The 16,943-nt window shown below is 53.4% G+C and overlaps 1 protein-coding gene across 2 annotated transcripts in view; it reads left to right on the top strand.

Annotated features, from left to right (window-relative positions):
• The window catches only part of LOC144595713 (anion exchange protein 3-like), a 50,147-nt gene extending 36,626 nt beyond the window's left edge, over nucleotides 1-13,521 (top strand). Inside the window, exons 13-18 of one of the 2 annotated variants that reach the window (XR_013547531.1) lie at nucleotides 3,457-3,623; nucleotides 4,549-4,802; nucleotides 8,089-8,258; nucleotides 9,062-9,235; nucleotides 10,791-13,356; nucleotides 13,423-13,508. Coding sequence is in view for 1 of the 2 variants with exons in the window: in XM_078403261.1 (XP_078259387.1) it covers nucleotides 3,457-3,623; nucleotides 4,549-4,802; nucleotides 8,089-8,258; nucleotides 9,062-9,235; nucleotides 10,791-10,868 (843 nt within the window). In the remaining variant the exon portion in view is untranslated. Of the gene's footprint in view, nucleotides 1-3,456; nucleotides 3,624-4,548; nucleotides 4,803-8,088; nucleotides 8,259-9,061; nucleotides 9,236-10,790 lie in introns of both variants that reach the window. The other variant, XM_078403261.1, reaches the window with a different exon arrangement.
• The last annotated feature ends 3,422 nt before the right edge of the window (nucleotides 13,522-16,943 follow it).

The following is a 16,943-nucleotide window of genomic DNA, read 5'->3' as shown; positions in this document are numbered from 1 at the left end:
GCACGCAACAAAAGCTTCTCATTGTACCTCGGTAAACTAAACTCAACTAAATAGGGGTGGAAAGGTAAGGTAAGGTTGGGCAGGCTAGGACTTTATTCCCTGGTGTGCAGGAGGCTGAGAGATGATCTTATAGAAGTTTCGTTTAGAGATACAGAGATACAGCGCGGAAACAGGCCCTTCGGCCCACCGGGTCCGTGCCGCCCAGCGATCCCCGCACACTAACACTATCCTACACACACTAGGGACAATTTTTACATTTACACCAAGCCAATTAACCCACAAACCTGCACGTCTTTGGAGTGTGGGAGGAAACCGAAGATCTCGGAGAAAACACGCGCAGGTCACGGGGAGAACGTACAAACTCCGTACAGACAGCACCCGTAGTCGGGATGGAACCCGGGTCTCCGGCGCTGCATTCGCTGTAAGGCGGCAACTCTAACGCTGCGCCACCGTGACCGCCCTCATGGTGTTTAAGATAATGGGGGGGAATAGATAGGGTGAATTCACAGTCTTTTCCTCAAAGAATATGGGGAATCAATTACCAGAGGACATTGGTTTAAGGTAAGGGGGGACAGATTGGGACCGCTCTCTAGTTGGTGAGAGGACGGTTCAGTTGCCTGATAACAGCCGAGAAGAAACTGTCCCTGAATCTGGAGGTGTGCGTTTCCACACTTCTGTACCTCTTGCCCGATGGGAGAGGGGAGAAGAGGGAGTGACCGGGGTGAGACTGGTCCTTGATGATGCTGCTGGCCTTGCCGAGGCAGCGTGAGGTGTAGATGGGGGCGGTGGAGGGAGGGTGGTTTGTGCGATGGTCTGGGCCACATATTCTTTCTTCTCTTCCCTCACTCCCTCTCTCCCCTCTCTCACTCCACTCTTAGTGCAGTTTTGGTCTCCTTATTTTGACGTCCTTGCAATTGAGGCAGTGCAGCGTAGGTTCACCAGGTTAATCCCCGGGATGGCGGGACTCATATGAGGAAAGATTGGAAAGACTGGGCTTGTATTCACTGGAGTTTAGAAGGATGAGAGGGGATCTTATAGAGACGTATAAAATTATAAAAGGACTGGACAAGCTAGATGCAGGAAAAATGTTCCCAATGTTTGGGGAGTCCAGAACTAGGGGCCACACAGTCTAAGAATGAAGGGGAGGCCATTTAAAACTGAGGTGAGAAGAAACTTTTTCACCCAGAGAGTTGTGAATTTGTGGAATTCTCTGCCACAGAGGGCAGTGGAGGCCAATGACTCTGAATTTAAAAGAGAGTAAAGGGCCTGTCCCACTTTAGGCGATTTTAAGGCGACTGCCGGCGATTGTCAAATTCGTAGCAGATCGCCGAACTTTTCTTTTACCCGACGACAATGACCACGACAATGACCACGACAATGACCACGACAATGACCATGACAGTGACCACGACAATGACCACGACAATGACCACGACAATGACCACGACAATGACCATGACAGTGACCACGACAATGACCACGACAATGACCACGACAATGACCACGACAGTGACCACGACAATGACCACGACAATGACCACGACAATGACCACGACAATGACCACGACAATGACCACGACAATGACCACGACAATGACCACGACAATGACCACGACAATGACCACGACAATGACCACGACAACGACCACGACAATGCCGAGTCAGGTCGAGATTACACCGCCTTCGGAAACATCGCAAAATTCCCACGCTGTCCTAATTTTCGCTGAAATCACTGACATGTCAGTAAGTACTTGAGAGTTTTGAAATAAAACATCTTGCCCGGGTTACTTGAAAACCAAGCTTCACGGTAACAAGGAAAAAAAAATGGATTGACTTCCAGTTTACTAATAGCAGTATTAAAAACATTAATTTAAAAAGTGGTTAAGTGGATTTTTGTGAAAAGTGTGTGGGCATTCTTTGAAAATGTACGGGAGATGCATATCTGGTTTCTGAGTTGCATATCTGGGTTGGGAGCCCACTTTAAATGTAATGGCTGATGGCCATAAACATTGCGAGAATCCCCACGCTTACCTGATCAAACAGTCGCCTCCAATCTACCTGTCAAATGTCCCGACGGTAAATAAATTGGTTGAACACAAGCATTTTATGGTATTTTGAAATGACTTTACTAATTTTAATATTACGTGCTTCTAAATGCATCTAAGAGAAGCTAGCAAACCTGGGGCCAGCGTGCGACAGACAGCGCCCGCAATAAGCTACGATACCTGGCCACAAGCCAGCTGTCGCCGAGAAATTTAAAACCGGATGATTTCTCAGTGACGCGCTGAGATACACTACGATCCTTGCAAGACTCCTCACGATCATGCCCACGACATCCGGCGACAGCCTAGTCACCGGCAGTCAATAGACAATAGACAATAGGTGCAGGAGGAGGCCATTCGGCCCTTCGAGCCAGCACCGCCATTCAATGTGATCATGGGTGATCATTCTCAAACAGTACCCCGTTCCTGCCTTCTCCCCATACCCCCTGACTCCGCTATCCTTAAGAGCTCTATCTAGCTCTCTCTTGAATGCATTCAGAGAATTGGCCTCCACTGCCAATTCCACAGATTCACAACTCTCTGACTGAAAAAGATTTTCCTCATCTCAGTTCTAAATGGCCTACCCCTTATTCTTAAACTGTGGCCCCTTGTTCTGGACTCCCCCAACATTGGGAACATGTTTCCTGCCTCTAACGTGTCCAACCCCTTAATAATCTTATACTTTTCGATAAGATCTCCTCTCATCCTTCTAAATTCCAGTGTAGTCAAGCCTAGTCGCTCCAGTCTTTCAACATAAAATCGCCTAAAGTGGGACAGGCCCTTTAGATTAGATAGAGCTCCAGGGGCTAGTGGAATCAGGGGGTATGGGGGGAAGGCAGGCACAGGTTACTGATTGTGGACGATCAGCCATGATCATAATGAATGGCAGTGCTGGCTCGAAGGGCCGAATAGCCTCCTCCTGCACCTATTTTCTGTGTTTCTAATTTTTTAATCACTCGGGCAACACGGTGGCGCAGCGGTAGAGTTGCTGCCTCGCAGCGCCAGAGACAAGGGTTCGATCCTGACTACGGGCGCTGTCTGTACGGAGTTTGTGCGTTCTCCCCGTGACTGCGTAGGTTCCCTCCCACATCCCAAAGACGTGCAGGTTTGAAGGTTAATTGGCCCCCCTGTAAATTGTAAATTGTAAATTGTCCCTCGTTTGTGTAGGATAGTGCTCCTGTACATGGACAGGACAGGTTTGGAGGGATATGGACCAAGCGCAGGCAAGTGGGACTAGGGTAGCCGGGACACGGTGTGGTCGGCACGGACTCGGTGGGCCGAAGGGCCTGTTTCTGCACTGAATCTTTTCTATGTTTCTCTGTTTCACTCCCCTCCCCCCCTCCTTCCCTCCATCCTCCCTCACTCCCTCTTCTCTCCCCTCCTTTCTCCGCCCGCCTTGCCCGTCGCTGCGCAGAAGCTGAACGTGCCGCTGCATTTCTCCGTCACCTCCCCAGAGAAACGGAAATGGTTCATTCACCCGATGGGCAAGGACAATGGCTTCCCAGTCTGGATGATCTTTGGGGCTGTAATCCCTGCCATCCTCCTCTTCATCCTCATCTTCATGGAGACCAACATCACCACGTGAGTAGGACCGTCGAGCGCTCCCCACGCCGTGACCGCCGCCACCGCCGTCATCCCGCCCCGTCCCCCCGCACGGATCTCACGCTCCCCACACGCGTGACCGCCGCCATCACCGTGATCCCGCCCCGTCCCCCTGCACGGATCTCACGCTCCCCACACGCGTGATCGCCGCGATCACCGTGATCCGGCCCCACCAACCCGCACCAATCGCAGGCAATGCTTTCCACAGTTGAAGGGTCGTGCGAGTGGAGCACACGGCCCTGGAGGCCAAGTCAACGGGTATTCTTAAGGCAGAGTCATAGAGTGATACAGTGTGGAAACAGGGCCTTCGGCCCAACTCGCCCACACAGGTTTGGAGGGATATGGACCAAACATGGGCAGGTGGGACTAGAGTAGCCGGTGTGGGCAAGTTGTGACAAGTTTGGAGGGATATGGATGAAACGTGGGCAGGTGGGACATTGTTGGCCGGTGTGGGCGTGTTGTGACAGGTTTGGAGGGATATGGACCAAACGCGAGCAGGTGGGACTAGAGTAGCAGTGTGGGCGTGTTGTGACAGGTTTGGAGGGATATGGACCAAACGTGGGCAGGTGGGACATTGTTGGCCGGTGTGGGCGTGTTGTGACAGGTTTGGAGGGATATGGACCTAACGTGGGCAGGTGGGACATTGTTGGCTGGTGTGGGCAAGTTGGGCTGAAGGGCCTGTTTCCACACTGTATCACTCTATAACTCAATGCCCTGACTAGTGAAAGGCAATGCTCCCAACATCCTCCTTGCCCACCCTATCATGGTTGCGTGACTCTATGACATGCAACATCCTCCTTGCCCACCCTATCATGGTTGCGTGACTCTATGACATGCAACATCCTCCTTGCCCACCCTATCATGGTTGCGTGACTCTATCACGTGCTTGCCCTTCCGCCCGCAGGCTGATCGTGAGCAAGAAGGAGCGGCGTTTGTTGAAGGGCTCCGGCTTCCACCTGGACCTCCTGCTCATCGGCGTGGGCGGTGGCTTCTGCGGCATCTTCGGGCTGCCGTGGCAGACGGCGGCCACGGTCCGGAGCATTGCGCACGTCAACGCCCTGACGGTGATGAGCAACAGCACGGCGCCCGGCGAGAAGTTCCGCATCCAGGAGGTGAAGGAGCAGCGGGTGACCGGAATGGTGGTGGCCGTGCTCGTCGGTGAGTCATCTTCGTCAGTCACACTCGCACGCTCGGTCGGCACGACATTCGTAGGCGACAACAGGTGACGAGGCTGTCGCCACACGGTCGAAAATGGACACTAAATGCCGGAGTAACTCAGCGGGTCAGGCAGCATCTCTGGAGAGAAGGAATGGGTGGCGTTTCGGGTCAATAGACAATAGGTGCAGGAGGAGGCCATTCGGCCCTTCGAGCCAGCACCGCCATTCAATGTGATCATGGCTGATCATTCTCAATCAGTACCCCGTTCCTGCCTTCTCCCCATACCCCCTGACTCCGCTATCCTTAAGAGCTCTATCTAGCTCTCTCTTGAATGCATTCAGAGAATTGGGCTCCACTGCCTTCTGAGGCAGAGAATTCCACAGATTCACAACTCTCTGACTGAAAAAGTTTTTCCTCATCTCCGTTCTAAATGGCCTACCCCTTATTCTTAAACTGTGGCCCCTTGTTCTGGACTCCCCCAACATTGGGAACATGTTTCCTGCCTCTAACGTGTCCAACCGCTTAATAATCTTATAAGTTTCGATAAGATCTCCTCTCATCCTTCTAAATTCCAGTGTATACAAGCCTAGTCGCTCCAGTCTTTCAACATACGACAGTCCCGCCATTCTGGGAATTAACCTTCTTCAGACCCTTCTTCAGACTGAGAGTCAGGAGATGGGGGCGGGACAAAGATAAGATGCAGATAGGAGACAGGAAGACTGGTGGGAGAACTGCGAAGGGGGAGGGGATAGAGAGGGAAAATCTACCTGTCTCCTGTTTGTGAAGGACGTCCCTTTAGGAAGGAGATGAGGAGGAATCTCTTTAGTCAGAGGGCGGTGAATCTGTGGGATTCTTTGCCACAGACGGCTGTGGAGGCCACAAGTCAATGGGTATTTCTAAGGCAGAGATAGATAGATTCTTGATCAGTGCGGGTGTCAGGGGTTATGGGGAGAAGGCAGGAGAATGGGGTTAGGAGGGAGAGATAGATCAACCATGATTGAATGGTGGAGTAAACGTGATGGGCTGAACGGCCTAATTTTACTCCTATCATTTATGACTTCATGTTGTCCATGAACATGGGGAGAATTGGACCAGAAGTGTAATTTTAGTTTTAATTTAGTTTATTGTGATGTTTACCAAGTTAACTGAACCATCCTACCAACAACCAGAGAGCAATCCTGAACCACCATCTACCTCAAAGGTATCCTTGGACTATTTCTCGAACTTCAAGTCACCTTTGCTTTCCCTCTCTGTCCGTTCCTCCCCCACCCTAGTTCTCCGACTAGTTTCACTGTCTCCTGATTAATTTTACTGTTTGCCTCGTTGTCACCTTCCCCTCAGCCAAACAATTCCACAGATTTACAACTCTCTGACTGAAAAAGTTTTTCCTCATCTCCGTTCTAAATGGCCTACCCCTTATTCTTAACCTGTGGCCCCTGGTTCAGGACTCCCCCAACATTGGGAACATGTTTCCTGCCTCTAACGTGTCCAATCCCTTAATAATCTTGTACGTTTCGATAAGATCCCCTCTCATCCTTCTAAATTCCAGTGTATACAAGCCTAGTCGCTCCAGTCTTTCAACATATGACAGTCCTGCCATTCTGGGAATTAACCTGGTAAACCTACGCTGCACGCCCTCAATAGCAAGAATATCCTTCCTCAAATTTGGAGACCAAAACTGCACACAATACTCCAGGTGCGGTCTCACTAGGGCCCTGTTCAACTGCAGAAGGACCTCTTTGCTCCTATACTCAACTCCTCTTGTCATGAAGGCCAACATGCCATTAGCTTTCTTCACTGTCTGCTGTACCTGCATGCTAACTTTACATGACTGATGCACTAGGACACCCAGATCTCGTTGTACTTCCCCATTTCCTAACTTGACACCATTCAGATAACAATCTGCCTTCCTGTTCTTGCCACCAAAGTGGATAACCTCACATTTATCCACATTAAACTGCATCTGCCATGCATCCGCCTACTCACACAACCTGTCCAAGTTACCCTGCAACCTCATAGCATCTTCCTCACAGTTCACACTGCCACCCAGCTTTATGTCATCTGCAAATTTGCTAATATTACTTTTAATCCCTTCATCCAAGTCATTGATGTATATTGTAAATAGCTGCGGTCCCAGCACCGAGCCTTGCGGTACCCCACTAGTCACTGCCTGCCATTCTGAAAGGGACCTGTTAATCCCCACTCTTTGTTTCCTGTCTGCCAACCAATTTTCTATCCATGTCAGTACCCTACCCCCAATACCATGTGCTCTAATTTTGCCCACTAATCTCCTATGTGGAACCTTGTCAAATGCTTTCTGAAAGTCCAGGTACACCACATCCACCGGCTCTCCCGTGTCCATTTTCCAAGTTACATCCTCAAAAAAGTCCAGAAGATTAGTCAAGCATGATTTCCCCTTAAGTACCCTGGGATGCAGACCATCAGGCCCTGGGGATTTATCAGCCTTCAGTCCCATCAGTCTGCCCAACACCATTTCCTGCCTAATGTGGATTTCCTCCAGTTCCTCCATCACCCTAGGATCTCTGGCCACTAGAACATCTGGGAGATTGTTGCTGATCCAAAGTACCGGTTCAACTCGTCTGCCATTTTCTTGTTCCCCATAATAAATTCACCTGCTTCTGCCTTCAAGGGACCCACATTTGCCTTGACTATTTTTTTCCTCTTCACTTACCTAAAGAAGCTTTTACTATCCTCCTTTTACTTTTACTATCCTCCTTTATATTATTGGCTAGCTTACCCTCGTACCTCATCTTTTCTCCCCGTATCTGTGTCTCTGTGTCTCTGTGTCTCTGTGTCTCTGTGTCTCTGTGTCTCTGTGTCTCTGTGTCTCTGTGTCTCTGTGTCTCTGTGTCTCTGTGTCCCTGTGTCCCTGTGTCCCTGTGTCTCTGTGTCTCTGTGTCTCTGTGTCTCTGTGTCTCTGTGTCTCTGTGTCCCTGTGTCTCTGTGTCTCTGTGTCTCTGTGTCGCTGTGACTGTGTCTCTGTGTCTCTGTGTCTCTGTGTCCCTGTGTCTCTGTGTCTCTGTGTCTCTGTGTCCCTGTGTCTCTGTGTCTCTGTGTCCCTGTGTCTCTGTGTCCCTGTGTCCCTGTGTCTCTGTGTCTCTGTGTCTCTGTGTCTCTGTGTCCCTGTGTCTCTGTGTCCCTGTGTCTCTGTGTCCCTGTGTCCCTGTGTCTCTGTGTCTCTGTGTCTCTGTGTCTCGGTGTCTCGGTGACTCTGTGTCGGTAACTCTCCCTCCCTCCCCCCCTCTCCCCGGCCCGGTGGTCCCAGGACTGTCTGTGGTCATGAGCAAGGTGCTGCGGCTGATCCCCATGGCGGTGTTATTTGGCATCTTCCTGTACATGGGCGTGACGTCACTGACGGGGATCCAGATCTACGAGCGGATGCTGCTGATGTTCGTGCCCTCCAAGTTACACCCAGACCACGTCTACGTGACCAAGGTAAGACCATCCCACCCCCACCCCCACCCCCACACACCACCCTCTGCTCCTCGATACCCCCCCCCCCCCCCACACCACCCTCTGCTCCTCCTTGGGTTTTCTCCAAGATCTTCGGTTTCCTTCCACGCTCCAAAAAGACGTACGGGTTTGTAGGTAGACACAAAATGCTGGAGTAACTCAGCAGGTCGGGCAGCATCTCGGGAGAGAAGGAATGGGTGGCGTTTCGGGTCGAGACCCTTCTTCAGACTGTCCCCGCGTCACGGCACCGCTCCCTCGTGACGTGCGGCTTCTCCTCCTTCTATATCTCTATCTCCGTCACAGCTCCATCTCTCTCCTTCTATATCTCTATCTCTCCCCATCTCTCCTTTCTTTCTCTCCCGCTTTCTCTCTATCTCTACCACTTCCCTCTCTCTCCCTCTCTCCCCCCATCTCCCTCTCCCTTTCTCTCTCTCCCTCCCTCCCTCCCTCCCTCCCTCCCTCCCTCCCTCCCTCCCTCCCTCCCTCCCTCCCTCCCTCCCTCCCTCCCTCCCTCCCTCCCTCCCTCCCTCCCTCCCTCCCTCCCTCCCTCCCTCCCTCCCTCCCTCCCTCCCTCCCTCCCTCCCTCCCTCCCTCCCTCCCTCCCTCCCTCCTTCCCCTCCCTCCCTCCCTCCCTCCCTCCCTCCCTCCCTCCCTCCCTCCCTCCCTCCCTCCCTCCCTCCCTCCCTCCCTCCCCCTCCCTCCCTCCCTCCCTCCCTCCCCCCCCACCTCGCTCCCCCTCCCCTCCCTCCCCCTCCCCCTCTCTAACAGCCTGCTGTTTTCGGTAGGTGAGGACGTGGAAGATGAACCTGTTCACCTGCATCCAGTTGTTCTGCATCGGTGTGCTCTGGGCCATCAAGTCCACCATCATCTCCCTGGCATTCCCGTTTGTCCTGATCCTGACCGTTCCCACGCGACGCTACCTGCTTCCGAAGTTTTTCCGCGAGCAGGAGCTGATGGCGGTGAGTGGAAATGTCGAGGCCTCTTCTCCGTGTTAATTGGGGCAGAATTAGGCCATTCGGCCCATCAAGTCCACTCCGCCACGGTGGCGCGGCGGTAGAGTTGCCGCCTTACAGCGAATGCAGCGCCTGAGACTCGGGTTCCATCCTGACCACGGGCGCCGTCTGTACGGAGTTTGCACGTTCTCCCCGTGACCTGCGTGGGTTTTCTCCGAGATCTTCGGTTTCCTCCCACACTCCAAAGACGTGCAAGTTTGTAGGTTAATTGGCTTGGTGTAAGTGTAAATATTGTCCCTAGTGGGTGTAGGATGGTGTTAGTGTGCGGGGATCGCTGGGCGGCGCGGACCTGGTGGGCCGAAGGGCCTGTTTCATCGCTGTATCTCTAAACAAAACTCAAAAAATCTATCTCTCCCTCCTAACCCCATTCTCTATTCCTGGGACTCTATTCCTTGGAGCGCAGGAGGATGAGGGGTGATCTTATAGAGGTGTATAAAAACGTTGATGGGAATAGACCGGGTGGATACGCAAAGTCTTTTTCTGCAGGGCAGGGGAATCAAGAACTAGAGAGGGCACAGCTACACTTGTCCAACACGTTGGTGAGTCGGGTTGCCAACTTCCTCACTCCCAAATAAGGGACAAAGGGTGATGTCACCGCCCTGCGCCCCGCGCCCCACGTAACCTCACCCAGCCAGCGGCCACATGCTCCCGCTCCACCAATGGTGGCCTCCCGGGCCGGGAGGCGGGTTGCTGCACAACCTCTGTTAGGCGGCGCCCGGGCCTACAGCGTCCGGGCCTACAGCGTCCGGGTCTACAGCGTCCGGGCCTACAGCGTCCGGGCCTACAGCGTCCGGGTCTACAGCGTCCGGGCCTACAGCGTCCGGGCCTACAGCGTCCGGGCCTACAGCGTCCGGGCCTACAGCGTCCGGGCCTACAGGGTCCGGGCCTACAGCGTCCGGGCCTACAGCGTCCGGGCCTACAGCGTCCGGGTCTACAGCGTCCGGGCCTACAGCGTCCGGGCCTACAGTGTCCGGGCCTACAGCGTCCGAGCCTACAGCGTCCGGGCCTACAGCGTCCGGGCCTACAGCGTCCGAGCCTACAGCGTCCGGGCCTACAGCGTCCGGGCCTACAGCGTCCGGGCCTACAGTGTCCGGGCCTACAGTGTCCGGGCCTACAATGCCGTCTGGGCCTACAGCGCTCCCCCGGGCCTAATACGGGACAAGGTCGGTCCCATATGGGACAAACCAATTTAGCCCATAATACGGGATGTCCCGGCTAATTAACCTACAAACCCGCACGTCTTTGGAGTGTGGGAGGAAACCGAAGATCTCGGAGAAAACCCACGCAGGTCACGGGGAGAACGTACAAACTCCGTACAGACAGCGCCCGTAGTCAGGATGGAACCCGGGTCTCTGGCGCTGCATTCGCTGTAAGGCGGCAACTCTACCGCCGCGCCACCGTGCCGCCCTTGGTCGGCCTGGGCGCGATGGGCCAAAGGGCCTGTTTCCGAGCTGTGTGACGTGGCCTCTGGTTTAAACACTCCGTGCTCTCTCTCCCACAGCTGGACTCAGACGAAATACCTCCCAACTTCGACGAGGATGGCCGTGATGAGTACAGTGAGATGCACATGCCCCAGTGATAGAGACTGCAGAGCACCCTCTGGCCACTGCCCCAGTGTTAGAGACCAGAGAGCACCCTCTGGCCACTGCCCCAGTGTTAGAGACCAGAGAGCACCCTCTGCCCACTGCCCCAGTGTTAGAGACCAGAGAGCACCCTCTGGCCACTGCCCCAGTGTTAGAGACCAGAGAGCACCCTCTGGCCACTGCCCCAGTGTTAGAGACCAGAGAGCACCCTCTGGCCACTGCCCCAGTGATAGAGACCAGAGAGCACCTTGTGCCCACTGCCTCACCCCCACCCCCACCCCCACTCCTACCCCCCCTCAACCCCCACCCCCACTCCTACCCCCCTCAACTCCCCTCGTTGGAGACCAGAGAGCACCCTCTGCCCTCTGCCCACTTCCCCAGCACTCACCCCCACCCTCACCCCCACCCCCTCACCCTCTGTCCCACCCCTCCCTCTACCCTCTCCCTCTCTGCCCTCACCACCACCCCCCTACCTCCCTCCCTCCTCACTCTCCCCCCCTCCCTCCCTGTCGTTCCCCCCCCCCACCCACCAAGGCAGAGGGAACAGCCACATCTCTGGGCCCATCTCACTCTCCACATGAGAGTGGGGCGAGGGGTGGGGGAGGGGAGGGGGGAAGAGCTGGATGCGTCTGCCTCATCTGAAGCATCAGGAGATCGCTCTCCCTCTCCCTCTCTCTCCCTCTCCCTCTCCCTCTCTCTCCCTCTCCCTCTCTCTCCCTCTCCCTCTCCCTCTCTCTCCCTCTCCCTCTCCCTCTCTCTCTCTCTCTCTCTCTCTCTCTCTCTCTCTCTCCCTCTCTCTCTCTGGGAGACCGATGATCCTGCAGCCACTATTATTGACTACATTCTACCAACCCGACCTAATGGTTTATTTTATATTTAGCACAATTTTTTAGCTTAAACAGACTAGACAGTAACAACCCCCCCACCACCCCCACCCTCCCCCTCTCCCACCCACCCACACACACACACACGCCTTTTATTAGATATAAAAGTATAACTGAGTGTCTTACAACAAAGTGGTCACCTGTCTCAGATTGTTTCTCCTCAGGTGACCTTAGGGTTGCCAACTATCTCACTCCCAAATAAGGGACAAAAGGTGATGCCACCCGCCCCGCGCCCCACGTGACCTCACCCAGCCAGCGGCCGCGTGCTCCCGCTCCACCAATGGCGGCCGCCCGGGCCGGGAGGCGGGTTGCTACGCAACCCCCGTTAGGCGGCGCCCGGGCCTACACTGTCCGGGCCTACATTGTCTGGGCCTGCAGTGCAAGGCCTACAGGATCTCCTGGGCCTCCAGTGTCCGGGCCTACAGCGCCGTCCGGGCCTACAGTGTCCGGGCCAACACGGTCCGGGCCTAGAGCGCCCCCTGGGACTAGTGTCCAGGCCTACAGTGTCCGGGCCTGCAGTGCCAGGCCTACAGGATCTCCTGGGCCTACACTGTCCAGGCCTACAGCGCCCCCCGGGCCTAATACGGGACAAACCAATTTAGCCCAATATACGGGATGCCCCGGCTAATACGGGACAGTTGGCAACCCTAGGTGACGTGGCCAAGGTACTGGGGGCTGAGATGGGGGGGGCTTCAGATATGCGGTAGGTTCACAGGGACCGATGTAGTAGGTTCCCTGCATCTCCAGCCATGTGTGTTTACACTGAACCCCCATACCTGTAGACATAGAAATATAGATAATAGGTGCAGGAGGAGGCCATTCGGCCCTTCGAGCCAGCACCGCCATTCAATAATGATCATGGCTGATCATCCACAATCAGTGCCCCATTCCTGCCCTCTCCACATATCCCTTGATTCCGTCAGCCCGAAGAGCTATATCCAACTCTCTCTTGAAAACATCCAGTGAGTCGGCCTCCACTGCCTTCTGTGGCAGAGAACTCCACAGATTCACGACTCTCTGGGTGAGAACGTTTTTCCTCATCTCAGTCCTAAATGGCCGACCCCTTTTTCTTAAACCGTGACCCCTGGTTCTGGACCTCCCCCAACATCGGGAACTCTGGACTCGAGATCCTTTTGTGCATCGTTCAGCTGTACTTATTGATTAGTACGGGTGTCGGGGGTTATGGGGTGAAGGCAGGAGAATGGGGTTAGGAGGGAGAGATAGACCAGCCATGGTTGAATGGGGGAGAAGACTCGATGGGCCGAATGGCCTTAATTCTACTCCCATTCCTGATGACCTTATGAAAAAAAAATCGATCACCGCTCTTTGCAAAAAAACAAAATATATATCCAACGTCAAGCCTCGGTAGAGAAGTGGGCAGGTGAGCAGGAGAGGGGGAGAGGGGGAGAGGGGAGGGTGGGAGAGGAGAGGGGGGAGAGGGGAGGGAGGGAGAGGGGGAGAATGGAGATGGGTTGAGGAGGTTTGCTCCTGCACTTGGGAGCAGGTCCACCAATGGTGGTGGAACGACTCAAAAACAAAAGGACACAGAGTGCTGGAGTAACTCAGCGGGTCAGGCAGCATCTGTGGAGAACATGGATAGGTGACGTTTCACAGAGTGCTGGAGTAACTCAGCGGGTCAGGCAGCATCTGTGGACAACATGGATAGGTGACGTTTCACAGAGTGCTGGAGTAACTCAGCGGGTCAGGCAGCATCTGTGGAGAACATGGATAGGTGACGTTTCAGGATGGGACCATTCAGACTGATTGGGGAGGTGTGGAGGGGGGGGGGTGGGGGGACAAAGCTGGAGCAGCTGGGGTGGCGCGGTGGCTCAGCGGTAGAGTTGATGCCTCACAGCGCCGGAGACCCGGGTTCCATCCCGACTGCGGGCGCTGCCTGTACGGAGTTTGTACGTTCTCCCCGTGACCTGCGTGGGTTTTGTCCGGGTGCTCCGGTTTCCTCCCGCACTCCAAAGACGTGCAAGTCTGTAGGTTAATTGGCTTCTGTAAAATGTCACTGGTGTGTGTCGGATGGAACTAGTGTGAACAGATGATCGATGGTCAGCACAGACTCAGTGGGTGAAAGGGCCTGTCTCCGCACTGCATCTCTAAAGTCTAAAGTGGGTCACTACACCATCGGTACGTGAGTGGGTTAACATATGATGAGCGTTTGTCAGCACTGGGCCTGCACTCGCTGGAGTTTAGAAGGATGAGGGGGGACCTCATTGAAACGTCACAGAACAGTGAGCGGCCTGGATAGAGTGGATGTGGAGAGGATGTTTCCACTAGTGGGAGAGTCTAGGACCAGAGGGCACAGCCTCAGAATTAAAGGGCGTACCTTGGGAGGAATGAAGAATTAGTGAGATCACAGGAGAGAGTTGTGAATCTGTGGAATTCTCTGCCTCAGAAGGCAGTGGAGGCCAATTCTCTGAATGCTTTCAAGAGAGAGCTAGATAGAGCTCTTAAGGATAGCGGAGTCAGGGGGTATGGGGAGAAGGCAGGAACGGGGTACTGATTGAGAATGATCAGCCATGATCACATTGAATGGCGGTGCTAGCTCGAAGGGCTGAATGGCCTCCTGCACCTATTGTCTATTGAGTGTGGAGATAGACAGGGACAAGAGAAGGGAAAGTCTCTAAACTAAGGGTGAGGAAGGCAGGCGTAAGGTGTAGCTGGACAGGGAGTGTGGGTCAGAGAGGGCAGGGGGAGGGTGGGCAACAGTAGGTGGAATCGGACAGCAAGGTCATGGGTGGGCTGACGTTGGTCGGAGGTTGCAGGGAAGGTTCACAGCGGAGTCCCCTCATGGCCAGAGGCTGGGCAGAGGGATTTCCTCAGTCAGAGGGTGGTGAATCTGTGGGATTCATCGCCACAGAAGGCTGTGGAGGCCAAGTCAGTGGATTATTTTTACAGCAGAGATGGATAGATTCTTGACTAGTGCTGGTGTTAGGGGTTTATGGGGAGAAGGCAGGAGAATGGGGTTAGGAGGGAGAGATAGATCAGCCATGATTGAATGGCGGAGGAGACTTGAAGGGCCGAATGGCCTAATTCTGCTCCGTTAGAAGGCAGTGGAGGCCAATTCTCTGAATGCATTCAAGAGAGAGCTAGATAGAGCTCTTAAGGATAGCGGAGTCAGGGGGTATGGGGAGAAGGCAGGAACGGGGTACTGATTGAGAATGATCAGCCATGATCACATTGAATGGTGGTGCTGGCTCGAAGGGCCGAATGGCCTACTCCTGCACCTATTGTCAATAGAAACATAGAAAATAAGTGCAAGGAGGCCATTTGGCCCTTCGAGCCAGCACCGCCATTCATTGTGATCATGGCTGATCATCCAAAATCAGTAACCCGTGCCTGCCTTCTCCCCATATCCCTTGATTCCACTAGCCCATAGAGCTCTATCTAAACCTCCTTTAAATTCATCCAGTGAATCGGCCTCCACTGCCCTCTGTGGCAGAGAATTCCACAAATTCACAACTCTCTTGGTGAAAAAGTTTTTTCTCACCTCAGTTTTAAATGGCCTCCCCTTTATTCTTAGACTGTGTGGCCTCTGGTTCTGGACTCCCCCAACATTGGGAACATTTTTCCTGCATCTAGCTTGTCCAGTCCTTGTATAATTTTGTATGTTTCTATAAGATCCCCTCTCATCCTTCTAAACTCCAGTGAATACAAGCCCAGTCTTTCCAATCTTTGTTCATATGACAGTCCCGTCATCCCGGGGATTAACCATGAACCTGGTGAATTGTGGTAATAGACAATAGACAATAGGTGCAGGAGGAGGCCATTCGGCCCTTCGAGCCAGCATCGCCATTCAATGTGATCATGGCTGATCATTCTCAATCAGTACCCCGTTCCTGCCTTCTCCCCATACCCCCGGACTCCGCTATCCTTCAGAGCTCTATCTAGCTCTCTCTTGAATGCATTCAGAGAATTGGCCTCCACTGCCTTCTGAGGCAGAGAATTCCACAGATTCACAACTCTCTGACTGAAAAAGGTTTTCCTCACCTCGGTGGTAGTTGAGGCATTGAAAGTGTGTTAAATCATGAGCAGAATAGGGTCTTTTACCCAGCACAGGGGAATCAGGAATCAGAGAACATAGTTTTAAGGTGAGAGGTAAATGATAGGGGCAATGAATTCACACAGAGAGTAATGGGAATATGGAACAAGCTGCCACAGGAGGTAGTTGAGGCAGGTGCTATAAGAGCATTTAAAAGACACTTGGACAGGTACATGTGCAGGAAGGAACTGCAGATGTTGGTTGAAACCAAAGATAGACACAAAGTGCTGGAGTAACTCAGCAGGTCAGGCAGCGGCTCTGGAGAGAAGGAATGGGTGGCAGAGAGAGGGAGGGAGAGATAGATCAGCCATGATTGAATGGCGGTGTAGACTTGATGGGCCGAATGGCCTAACTGTGTTCCTATCGCTTATGACCTTATGAACTCAGCGGGTCATTCAGCACCTCTGGAGAGAAGGAATAGGTGTCGTTTCGGGTCAAGACCCTTCTTCAGACTGAGAGTCAGGGGAGAGGGACACTAGAGGTACGAAAAGGGACATAGGAGAAAGATATGCAGAAGGACAAATCAAAGACAGCAACGATGATCAGGGAAAGATGGAGCCCACAATGGTCCATTGTTGGCTGTGGAGAAGGTGGATGACGAGTTGTGCAGACTGTGAAACTCAGCAGGACGACAGCGAAACTAGTACGACGACTAGGGTGGGTGAGTGACGGAGAGAGAGAGAGAGAGAGAGAAAGGGGATGCAAGGGTTACTGGAAGTTAGAGAAATCAATATTCATAGTGCTGGGTTGTAAGCTGCAGATTAGTTTATTGTCACGTGTACCGAGGTACAGTGAGGAGCCTTTATGTTGCGTGCTAACCAGTCAGCGGAAAGGACTACATGATTACAATCGAGTCGTCCACGTTGTACACAGATGCAGGATAAAGGGAATAACATTCAACATAAAATCCAGTAAAGTCCGATTAATGATAGTCCGAGGGTCTCCAATGAGGTGGATGGGAGGTCAGGACCGCTCTCTAGTTGGTGAGAGGACGGTTCAGTTGCCTGATAACAGCCGGGAAGAAACTGCCCCTGAATCTGGAGGTGTGCGTTTTCACACTTCTGTACCTCTTGCCCGATGGGAGAGGGGAGAAGAGGGAGTGACCGGGGTGAGACTGGTCCTTGATGATGCTGCTG

Source organism: Rhinoraja longicauda, chromosome 8 (assembly GCF_053455715.1).
Source record: "Rhinoraja longicauda isolate Sanriku21f chromosome 8, sRhiLon1.1, whole genome shotgun sequence".
NCBI classification, from domain to species: Eukaryota; Metazoa; Chordata; class Chondrichthyes; order Rajiformes; family Arhynchobatidae; genus Rhinoraja; species Rhinoraja longicauda.
The sequence above is the reverse complement of the archived record's forward strand: the minus strand, read 5'-3'. Positions and strand labels throughout refer to the sequence as shown.